Source organism: Protobothrops mucrosquamatus, unplaced genomic scaffold (genome assembly GCF_001527695.2).
Source record: "Protobothrops mucrosquamatus isolate PMUCROS unplaced genomic scaffold, P.Mucros_1.0 scaffold2411, whole genome shotgun sequence".
In the NCBI taxonomy this organism is placed as follows: domain Eukaryota; kingdom Metazoa; phylum Chordata; class Lepidosauria; order Squamata; family Viperidae; genus Protobothrops; species Protobothrops mucrosquamatus.
This window is the reverse complement of record NW_015388483.1, coordinates 268,038-279,875: the sequence shown is the minus strand read 5'-3', so window position 1 is coordinate 279,875 and position 11,838 is coordinate 268,038. Positions and strand designations below refer to the sequence as shown.

The following is an 11,838-nucleotide window of genomic DNA, read 5'->3' as shown; positions in this document are numbered from 1 at the left end:
ATAGAACTAGATAGTCTTGATTGGACAGCAGTGATAAGAAGAGCCAGAGCAGATGGTAGGAATGTTTGCATAGCCCTAAGTATAACCTCTTCATTTCTCTATCTCTTGAAAAAGAAGTAATTTTCAAAGTGGGAATAAGAATGGATCCGCACCATTCAGAAAGCAAATGGCACTGATGATCAAATGCAATTATATCTATTTTCATTCCTTCATTTAATGAAGGAAATAGGTTTAACCCAATCAGTACAATATAATTTTCTTACAGCGTAATCAGCAAATACATGCTGCCAGAATTAATTGTATGCTAAAATAACCTTATAAGCCACCCGAAGTTGTCGTAAGCCACCCAGAGTCACTCATGTGTGAGTTGGGCGGCTATAAAAAAAATTGTTTAATAAATAAGTAATTCATTTCTTTATCCACTTTAATTTTAAATCCGTTGAAGTCTGAGGACCTGCTGATTGGGAAACTCTTTGTAATTGCTCACTCTGTATCATTGCTCTCCAGGTCCCCAGCTCTTCTGGAGCTTAGAATAAAGTTTTGGGGTTTGGTGAGAAACTGAGTAAAACTAAAATTCTGGAAAATTGTACTGAATTGCGTAGATCAGGGGTCTTCAAACGTGGCCCTTTTATGACTTGCGGACTTCAACTTCCAGAATTCCTCAGCCAGCATGGCTGGCTCAGGAATTCTGGGAGTTGAAGTCCACGAGTCATAAAAGAGCCAAGCTTGCCTGTCTGAGGAATTCTGGGAGTTGAAGTCCGCAAGTCATAAAAGGGCCAAGTTTGAAGACCCCTGACGTAGATACATCTCTAACATTGATACCAAGTAGAATAAGCTTTTAAAGTTGCATTTTGGTTAGAATTAACAAGCTTCTCTCTCTCCCCTTCCCCCCCCTCAGGGTACCTGATCATCAGGATATAGCTTTTGGGGCTTTGCAGCAAGGAACCAATTGCCTTGACACATTAGGCCATTTTGCAGATGGCGTTGTCGGTGTTTATGAATGTCATAATGCTGGGGGAAATCAGGCAAGTATAGTAATAATAGATCAAAAAATCATCACCTGGTTCTTAAATAGGAGTGAAAAATCAACTTGAGTTCTAATTCTTTGCAACACCCCGACATGAACTTTGATCATATAACCGTGGGAGCCTCAACATCTGTAACTTCAGGCACCGATTGTAAATCCCTTCATTCAGCACCATCGTAATTTAGACTGATTATGAGCAAACAGTCATTAAGCAAGATATATACATATATATATATACAAATTATACACACACACACACATACTGTACACATACACACACATACATACACACATTTTAGTAATATAAACTGCAGCAAAGGTTTAATATAAACGTTATGAAAAAATTAAAAGGTTAAAACTAAAAAAAGAAGAAACCTAGAAGAGAAATGAAATAGGAAAAAGTATTTTAGTTGACCTGCCGTTCTCAGCTGCATAGGTTTATTGTTTTTCTGAATGAACAGTGACCACAGTTATTATTCTGGAGCAGACATGTCAAACACAAGTTCCGGGGGCCGGATGCGGCCTGTGAAGTGGTTTCATGTGGCCCGCAAAGCCATCCTGGAAACAGCTGCCTTGGCCCTGGCCCAGGCCGGCCGGGAGCCAATGTACAATTTTGTGGTGGCCATCTATGCTGAAATGCATTCAGTCTTAGCTCCACAAGGCCATCTAGAAACAGCAAGGAACCAGCCCCTGCTGTGTCGGGCCTGCCCTCTGGGTGCATGCTGGGGAGGTGTCATCCTTTGTGAGGAATGAAGAAATGGACCATGCCTTGGCGCTTGCCCCGGTCCCACCCCCTTCTGCCAGAGACCCTCAGATCTGTTCCACTCCTGCCCAGGCCCCCACAGGGACCCTTGATACGAACGATGTAGAGCTGGCCATGCCCCCCAGTAGACCACACCCACTCCATCCACACCCACCAGTAGGCCGCACCCCCCCGAGGGCAACCGCAATGCTGATGTGGCCCTCAATGAAATTGAGTTTGACACCCCTGCTCTGGAGGAAGAAGGTGAGCCCCCCCCTCCTTTCCCTTTATGAATTCTTGTGAAGGGGAAGTACAGCTCCTTTGCGTTTGCTGAGAAGAAGAGCAGAAGCTGAAGAGCAAATGGCTGTAGCTTCTGTTATTTGGATGTCTTTTCCTTAAGTGGGAGGCTCCTCCCTTCTGCATTGAGAGAGCACTTCTTTCTTGTTTATTTCCTTCCCTGTTCAGCTCCTGCTGTTCCTACTTCTATCCCTCCCCACATCTCCATTTTCTTTTTCTCTCTTCTCTCCTCTTCCTCCCTCCTCCCTTTCCTCTGTTATTTTGGTTGGAAAGAAATATTTTTCTTCATTCTTCTGTGTGAAATTGGCTCATGATCAGTTTGTGTAAATGGGAATCAATTAAATGTATACTTAGGGTATTTTATTCTATAGGGGATTAATGTTAACCAGTAGCTGATCATTCAATTAAGATGCATTGATTTTTCATTCTCCCTTCTTTTAGAGTGTGGCTTCTTTTAGATCGGTGTGTATGTATACACACACTCACACACACATAAGGATGTGACACACAGATACAGAAGTGCATCACATTCACAGATGTTTATTTGGGGGTGGAAGGATTGACTCCAGTTTGTTTTTTGGAGTGGCAAATTTAAATTGACTTGAGATAGATGGAGAAATTGGGCATCACATAAGATTTCTTTCTTCTGTAGAGAGATGAGACAACATAGGTTTGTCTTATTTGGTAAATGTTATAACTGGATGCTGTTGCGCCATAGCACCAGCAGATGGAGGTATATGACAATTATTTCTCATTAACCTTATAAGATTGCTGTAGGTCTAGTCTAGTGAATATAGTACGTAAGTGTAAACATATTCTGATCTAATATTGAGCTTCCAAAGAAAGATGCCATTTGACTTTTTCTTTCAAAAGAAAAAAAAAGGAATGCAAATTACTAGCAGTGTTAGATGAGGCCAGCCATTTACACCCTCTGCCCCTGTAGTTGTTTTATTGCATTATGAGATGTGAATTTATTTTTTATTTAATTTAATTTAATTTATATGAATAATGTGAAATACATATATTAGCTGATTACTGCGGAATTTATACAATATAAATCAGAAATTGTTAACACTATGATGGCTTAGATAAGTTAAAACTTTAAAAATACAGTTTCTGAAATGTTAATAAACATAAGGTTGTTTGAATTGTACAATTAAAGCTAAGTATGGTATTGCTGGAGAATTTCAAAATGCCTTATATTATTTTATAATATAAAATATAATATAATATAAAAACGATTGCTGTCCTTGAACTTAATTCTTAATGTCCTTGACGTTAATACTTAATACTAGAATCTCCACTGTACTGTTATTTCATATTGTTTAGAAATGTTAAAAAAAAAAAAAGAAAAGAAAAAAAGGGCTTGGAAAAAGTAGTTCAGTATTTGATTTCTAACTGCCCTCTTTACTTTTTCAACATTTCATTATTAAATGAGTTTCCCCCACAAAATAAAAATTGGATAGTTAGAAGACGGGATTAAAAGAGATGGAATGATTGCAGGCAGGATGTGTACGTGGGGCTAATTCTGTGTCCTTGCTTTATGTTCCAGGAATGGGCCTTAACAAAGGACAAGTCAGTGAAGCACATGGATTTATGCCTTACGGTTGTGGATCTAGCTGCTGGCTCACTCATCAAACTTCAGGGCTGCAGAGAGAATGACAATAGACAGGTCAGTACCTGGAATGCAGCCAGAGCTTTGAATGCTCTCCAAGATGAGATAGGACCCTCTAGAGCAGAGGTGGGGAACCTTGGCTCTTTTATGACTCGTGGACTTCAACTCCCAGAATTCCTGAGCCACCCGTGCTGGCTCAGGAATTCTGGGAGTTGAAGTCCACAAGTCATAAAAGAGCCAAGGTTCCCCATCCCTACTGTAGACTTATGCCGCTTTCCAATAGCCTGGTCCCTCCTTATGAACTCTGAGGTCTTGGGACTTGGTCCGCTGTGGGATTTCTGGCATGCTGCTATAATGCAATTCCATTATAGCCTGGATGTACAAGCTGAGTCTGCCTAGAAGCTCCTAGAAACCAGGGATGCAGCCCCTCAGGTAGGCTTGAAGAAGTGTTGAAAAAAACTGCCAACTATCAGTGAGACCAAAGAGCACATTTATTAAATATAAAAGACCCAGTCATTTAACTGTGTTTTATTAATTTGACCTGGCTTTTTAATTAAAATTGAACATATGAAATTGAAATAAATTTAGGGTTTGTCCTACCTTCATCCTTTATGTTCAGGCTAGGCCAGGGGTAGTCAACCTTGGCTCTTTTATGACTCGTGGACTTCAACTCACAGAATTCCTGAGCCAGCTGTGCTGGCTCAGGAATTCTGGGAGTTGAAGTCCAGGAGTCATAAAAGAGCCAAGGTTGACTACCCCTGGGCTAGGCTATCATTCAAGGGACTATGACCTTCAGATTCCTCTCCTTCTATTTCCATCTATTTCAGAGCTCTTCAAACTTGGCCCTTTTATGACTTGTGGACTTCAACTCCCAGAATTCCTCAGCCAACGTGCCTGGCTGAAGAATTCTGGGAGTTGAAGTCCACAAGTCATAAAAGGGCCAAGTTTGAAGACCCCTGATCTATTTGATGGTGGAGATTGTTAATAGAAAACAGGCAGCTGGTTGGCATTTGTATTTATATATCTCATCTTGTTCTGGTTATGCCACATGATTGTTACATTGATTACTTCTAATTATCCAGGGTAATTTTTTCTTCAGACTTTTCCACTGCTTATATGCATGGTCTGCATATATGAATAAGCATTGTGTAATTATGTTTGATTAAGCAAACTGCAGAGGATAAATTGCCAGGTTTTCTGACTAGAACCACCCACCCATAGCCATCTTGAAGCAAAAAATGTTGGAAAATCAGAACTATGGACTCCCGACAATTAACAATCACATTATTAGTTTCAATGCAGTGCAAAAATAAGGAAGACTTTTCATAGTTTAAAACTTGTTTGTTTGTTTTTTTAAAAAAACAACTACCCCCCCCCACCAGTCTCTAGCTTTTCTACTGTCGGGCAATATACAATTAATTGTAATTTTTTGCCACATAATTTTTATTTGTTGCTTTCTTTTAAAAAAAAAAAAAAAAAAAGGACTGCAGCAATCTGTGGTATTTTTACGTTTTGAAATATTTAGGTGTAAGTCTTTTCTAGCTCATATTGAAGAACTAGAATCTCTTGCTATATTAAATAAACAAATATTTTAAAGATAGGTTATCGCTAATTAAAATTTCTCTACTCATTAGTCCTCCTGTACCTCATGTCTTCCTTTATACTACCCTCTGTGGGTGAGCGTTCCTTGTAGCTTTAATTCCCTTTTATTTTTGAGCTTTTAATTTTGTCCTAGCCTTCTGATTGTTTTCCTCCCAGTTCATGGGATAGTTTAAAGCAGGGGTCTTCAAACTTGGCCTTTTTATGACTTGTGGACTTCAACTCCCAGAATTCCTCAGCCAGCATGCCTGGCTGAGGAATTCTGGGAGTTGAAGTCCACAAGTCATAAAAGGGCCAAGTTTGAAGACCCCTGATTTAAAGCTTAGCAGTGGTTATAACAACGACACTCATCCAGATTAGTAAATTGTAACAATTGTCAAGGACCGGGAGACAGTCCTGGACAGAACTGTCTAGGTTCATTTTCATTTAACCCATTCTTCCTGTGTCATTTAAGATTGTAGTCCCAGAGAAGAGGCCGATCCACTCTCTGTTGCCCGTGTCATCTTCCTGTGCCGGTTTATGTTTTTGTTGCTGGACTTTGAGTCAATTCTTGCTCTTTCAGAAATAATGCTATGGATTCTAAGAAGACAACAGAAAACTGGATAGTTTTTACAAAACGTGTCCTTAGCTAAGTATAGGAAGGACTACAGAACAGAAAAATTCAGTGTGTTTGTAAAAAAAAAAAAAAAAAAGCAGAGGGGATGACATAAAGCTATGTTACATATGGAGACTTTTTAAAGTCTTGAGAGCTTGAAACTTGTTTTCCTTTGAATGCAGACTGGATGGTTTGGAGCCCATCCAATACAGGTAGTCTTCGACCTAAGACCACAATTGAGCCCAAAATTTCTGTTGTTAAGTGAAACATTTGTTAAGTGAATTTTGCCCCATTTTACGACCTTTCTTGCCACAGTTGTTAAGTTAGTAACTTAACTGACTTCCCCATTGACTTTGCTTGTCAGAAGATTAGAAAAGGTTGATCACATGACCCTGGGACACTGCAACCGTCATAAATATGAACCAGTTGTCAAGCAACTGAATTTTGATCACGTGACCCTGGGGAGGCTGCAACGGTCGCAAGTGTGAAAAACAGTCATAAGTCACTTTTTTCAGTGTCATTGTAACTTCAAACGGTCACTAAAAGAACTGTTGTAAGTCGAGGACCACCTGTATGCCCCATAATAAATATCTTACAGAATGACCTTAGGAATGTTGGTTTTTTTTTTAAATTTGTACTTATCTAATCTGCATACCTTTTTTCTTTTCTAGAAATGGGAACAAATAGAAAGCAATACCAAACTGCGGTACGTGGGCAACAACTTGTGTTTAGACAGCCGAAATGCCAAAAATGGTGGTTTGACTGTTGAAGTCTGCAGTCCTTCATTGTCACAGCAGTGGAAGTTCACACTTAATCTACAGCAGTAGAAACACTCGGACAGAAGTACTGTCTCATTTCCTAAACCTTGGGCAACATTTTGATTGCATTACTGATACTTTATATACCTCAGTATTCCATCATTATTTGAAAAGTAAAGTGAACATAAGGAAATCAAAGCAACTGGGGATCCTGCCATCATCTGATCAAATATAGCTGAAGCAGTGCTTACCCCCCCTCTTCCATCAAGGTCTGTTGGCTTCTCCCCACCTTCAACCTAGTATTTTCAGAGCAGATGATTAACCACTTTAGCAACCACAGATACATGGTAGAAACCTGCTTTCAACACAGGGAAGGGAAGGGCATACTCGGAGGGAAGTGGCGGGAAGAATCTCACGAGCAGTCTCCGCTAACATAAAAATAGGTGTTTGTGGTTTCCAGCAGTCAAAGCATCATTTGGAAGGTTTTGCCATGTGTACTTGATATATCGGACCGTGGACTTTTCTATGACGAGACTCCAGATATAAACGCTATATATAAATATAAATATATAAATATATATATATAAAATATATATTGTCGAAATTTACAACTTTCTATCAATTTTTCATCATCCTGTAATTTATCAACAAAGCGTTTTAACACTTGACTGGAAAATAGATTGGACAGTTGTAGAAGAACAGCATTTTGTGAAGATGCAAGTTTGTGCCACTGCATTGTGTTCACGCAAACACTGGATGCTTCTGCTTTGTAAAGTGTGCCTATTTTTTTATTATTTTTTTTTGCACTTCGTTCTCCTGAAAGTGGCCAGACCTCTGTTGCAGAGGTTGGTGGAATGGCAGAAAGAGGCTTGCCCGGCTTCATCTCACCAGCATTGTCACCTTCTGTTCAGGAATTACATGCCGTGTGCTCTGGATAACTCGGTGTATTTGTATTGAGCAACTTTAGACTACCTTGCGCCGAAAACTAGGTTTTAAAATGCAGCTTTGGGACTTTGGTTCTTGGTTTCTCTTCTTTGCTGTTACTCCTTTTAAAAAGTTGTCAGAATGACAGATAGCACAAGACCACAAGTAGCCTTCTTGTGAAGTTACAAGCAGCCTATTACTAATGACCAACATTGCAGCTGTTAGGCATCTGCTCTTGAGTATCATGGTTTGAGGTTTTTCTTTTATGACATTTCACTATATGTCTCAACATTGGCGCAGAAGTAAAACTTTGGAAGTGATTGTTCCATTCCATTTTATATCATAGCAATGTCATCTCTGCGTGTGTTGTCTGCATCAGCTGTTTTTTTTAAACACCGTTTATGTAAGATTTTAAACAGAAATGAAAACATTCACAGAACATGCCCTCCCCCAATGATTACAAAATGACAAAGGTAAATTATTATGCAATCATTTCTTGACAGTGTTCGTCTTCTGGCTACATGCATTTGAGAGTATTCTGTAAAGTGCATTTTTCCATGACGGCCACAATATTTGTTGCAAAAAAAAAAATGGGCATCTTTCCACTCAAATGAGGACTTTGGTTTTGCAATGCTTCAGATAAGCCAGTGAAGCTTTGAATTTATATGGCATGCTTGTGGTTTCTGTTGATACTATATTGAGGTACTACATTGTTTTAATTAAGAATGATGATTCCATTGATGGGCTGAATGTGAATATTCCTCCTTTCCAGACTAAATTTGCCTCTTCTGTGATTAAAATCTCTCATGTAATTATGTCCTTGACAGGAAAAATAATAAATGCGGTCTTTGCCTTTTTTCGAAATTCATTTTTTTTAAGGCTGCCCAAGTCATGAGATGAAGGTAACATTCATTTATAAAACTGTGGCACTGGGGGAGAGCACTGAAGTGCTTATTAAGTAGCCAGCTAATTATAATCCAGGACTTTTGAGGAAGAATTCTTGGGGGGGGGGGGAAAGGAAGCTAAATTGTAAAGGTTTTTTTTGAGTGATGGTGGTAGAAGCTATTCAACGAATAGCTGATTTTGAATTCTGCAAAGCTACTATCTTGACTAATATTTAAGCAGGTGTGTTAGCAGGATTTCCCCCCCAAAAAAAAGTCTTAAATGTTATCTATGTGTTGTATTCAAGTTCTAGGGATGAAAGTGATCATTAGGCATGGACTCTGGATCAGAAAATGCAGTAATGTGATGCTAGCTATGTTTACATGACACAGTGTGCCAAAGTTATTTACTGTGACTACGTTCTTTTTTTTTACACAACTATGGACTTCATGTGTATTGTACCAAGCACTGCTTTTGCACACCTCCTTGTCAGTGCAAAATACTAAAGACCTTGTTGTTGAAAAAGATTTTCAAACGAATTGAAGATATGCAGAGGCAGTCAGTGGTAGGTATTGAAGTTAGATACAGGAAATAGTTGAACCTTCCCTTGATCTTTTTTATTGTAAACTACCAGGAAATTTAATAAGCAGTTACCATGTCATCTCTGTCCTAATCTTAGCTACTTTAAAGCAGAAATAATGGTGGTACATGTACATTTCCTTTTACAAATTAAATGTGGTTTAGAAAATTATTTCTGTTGGTTCTTTAAAATCTGCTGTACAGAGCTTGTACTTTGTTCATTTTATAGATGGAAACCATCCTTGAAAAAACTGTTTGTTTAACTTAAGAAAATAAATACTTTATAGATAAGATAACAGAGTTTGCTGTCATTTTGTCTACACTGCTGAAGTCCTGGTCAGATTACATGAACTTTAGTGAACACCTCTTGATCTACTCAGTTGGTCAACTTTTGCCTCTTCCCTTTATCTGCCACAATGTCCACAATTAACAATGAACTTGGGACAATTTTTTTTGCATGTGCTTCACAAATAGTTAGACAGTTGTCTTGTGGGAATGGGGACGTTAAAAACCCAACCTTTGGCTATATTTGGGTCACCTGTGATTGATTTTCACCAATTTCATGTTTCCTAGATGAGAACTGATTTGGGCAAGTATTTTACTGCTGAATGCAATTTTTATATTGTAAACAAAAATCTAAAACAGTGGGCACAAGCCTCTCTTAGTACAGCTATTTTACCTTAACTTTGGTTAATTAAGCCATATTTTTTATTTCTTAAAGATTAGAATGCTCAGTGAAACATGGTATTCTCATCAATCACTTTTGCCAATACAAATTTAGGAAAGTTTGATGTTGGGACAAAACTAAAATTTGAAATAAAAGAGCTTCAATTTACTAATTAAAGTGGTAAATTTACCAACTCTGCACTTAGGGAATTGGTACACATGAAGTACTTTTGTAAATGAATGTGTTATAAATTTATTAAAATAACTTAATTTATTTGCTTTGTATTTTGTATTTTACTCTATAATCTAATAATAATAATAATAATGATAATGATGATAATGATGATGATGAAAATGAAAACTGTAATTGGAATCCAGCAAAATAAGGGGACCTTAGTGAATATTAGGCTGGTCTTCTAAGCAGTAAGTTCTCATAGTTAACAATTGATTCTTTTTTTTATTTTCCTGTTGCCGCCCTACTTATGCAACTGTGTCATGTTCATGAGCTTTCAATGAAAAGCCATTGTCCTTGGGTAACCTGTTAGTAGCGCTTCGTCCAACAAGCAGGAAATTAATGTGTCAGGCACAAAAAGAGCTTAGCCTTTGTATGGTTGAGCAAAGAATAATTGTACTTTTTTTTTTCACCTAAGCCAGAACTGAGAGCTCTTCATGTTTTGCAATGAAGTTCCTAAACCAAAAACTTCAGGCATATGGAATTTATATATTGGCATACAATGTAAGGTATAGTAATTTTGAATTGTGTAAACTTTGACCCAAATACTTTGCAACAAGGTTCCTAAAAGCATCATACAAAGTCACTCTGAGTGAAATCCAGTATCCTCAAAGATCACTGTAACAGATTGCAATGACACATAAATGAAACTAATTTTTTAAAGGTATTTTGAAATGTTTCAGAATGATTAGATGCTTCTCATCCCCATATTCATTATGATATATCCTTAAATATGCAAATAGGTTTTGCTACTGTATGTACCATGTTTAGATAATGGTGTGCTCTATTTTTATGCTTTCCTGAAATGGGAATCAAAGGATTTCCATTTCCTGTTTAAATCAAAAGGATTCTAGTAGCATTTTTCCACATCAATATATTTTATTAAAATACAAGTTTTTGTGGGCCACAACTGACTTCATCAGATGCATTGGAGTGGCTAGACTGATGCTGAATTTGAACTGGGATAAGGTGGAAGCATGGATGGAGGAAGGAGAGAAAACAGTGGTTGCATCAGATGCACATGGGGCAAATTACAAGTACCTTATCAATTAACAGTCGTAATGTGTTAAAAACCCATTGCTGAGAGCTTCTGAGATAGCCTGAAACCTAATAATAATAATAATAATAAATAATAATAATAATAATAATAATAATAATAATAATAATAATAATAGTAAAGTTGGAAGGGACCTTGGAGGTCATCTAGTCCAACCCCCTGCTGTGGCAGGAAACCCTATAACATTTCGGACAGACTACTTTTTCACACTTACAATTGTTGTATGTGAATTTAGCAATCTCTTTTCATTGTTAGTACTTCCAAGATGGCTACTTTGAGATCTGTCAAGGAGTAAGTGGAAAATTGAAATGCTCTGATATTTCTTGAACCTTCTTTGGAGGCCTGATGTCAAGCCTGAGTCCATTAATTCTTCTGCCCAAAGTTTGGCCTGCTAGTCCTACATAGAATCAAGAAAGGCATTGCCGGCACATCCTCTAATGTAATATATGCAATCATCTGCCAACTTTAATAACATTTGTTAGTCTGGAAAAGTAATATCTCTCTTTTTGATTTTTGGCCACCAAGCTAGCCTAGCTTTCATACAATGTCTACTTGCTTACAGTATTTAAGATGACAAAGAATTATAGGCATGAAATACTACTTAAAAGTATGGAAGGGATTTAGTTTAGTTTAGTTTTAGTTTAGTTTTATTAAATTTATACCCCACCCTTCTCCCGGAGGACTCAGGGCGGCTTACAGCCAGCTTAAAAACAATAATACAATATAATACAAAATTTAAAAGTAATTAAAAATAGATATTCAATAGGCCGCTTATACTAAAAATTTTGTTAAAACCAATTTAAAATACCCCTAGGCCAGTCCTGCCCGCTGAAATAACCAGGTCTTAAGGGCGCGGCGAAAGGAG

The 11,838-nt window shown here is 37.8% G+C and overlaps 1 protein-coding gene across 1 annotated transcript in view; it reads left to right on the top strand.

Moving 5' to 3' along the window:
- The window catches only part of GALNT2 (polypeptide N-acetylgalactosaminyltransferase 2), a 74,128-nt gene extending 66,918 nt beyond the window's left edge, over nucleotides 1-7,210 (top strand). The window contains exons 14-16 of the mRNA XM_015824911.1: nucleotides 899-1,025; nucleotides 3,619-3,738; nucleotides 6,547-7,210. Coding sequence (XP_015680397.1) covers nucleotides 899-1,025; nucleotides 3,619-3,738; nucleotides 6,547-6,702 — 403 coding nt within the window. The 3' untranslated portion in view covers nucleotides 6,703-7,210. The remainder of the gene's footprint in view (nucleotides 1-898; nucleotides 1,026-3,618; nucleotides 3,739-6,546) is intronic.
- Nucleotides 7,211-11,838: the final 4,628 nt, after the last annotated feature.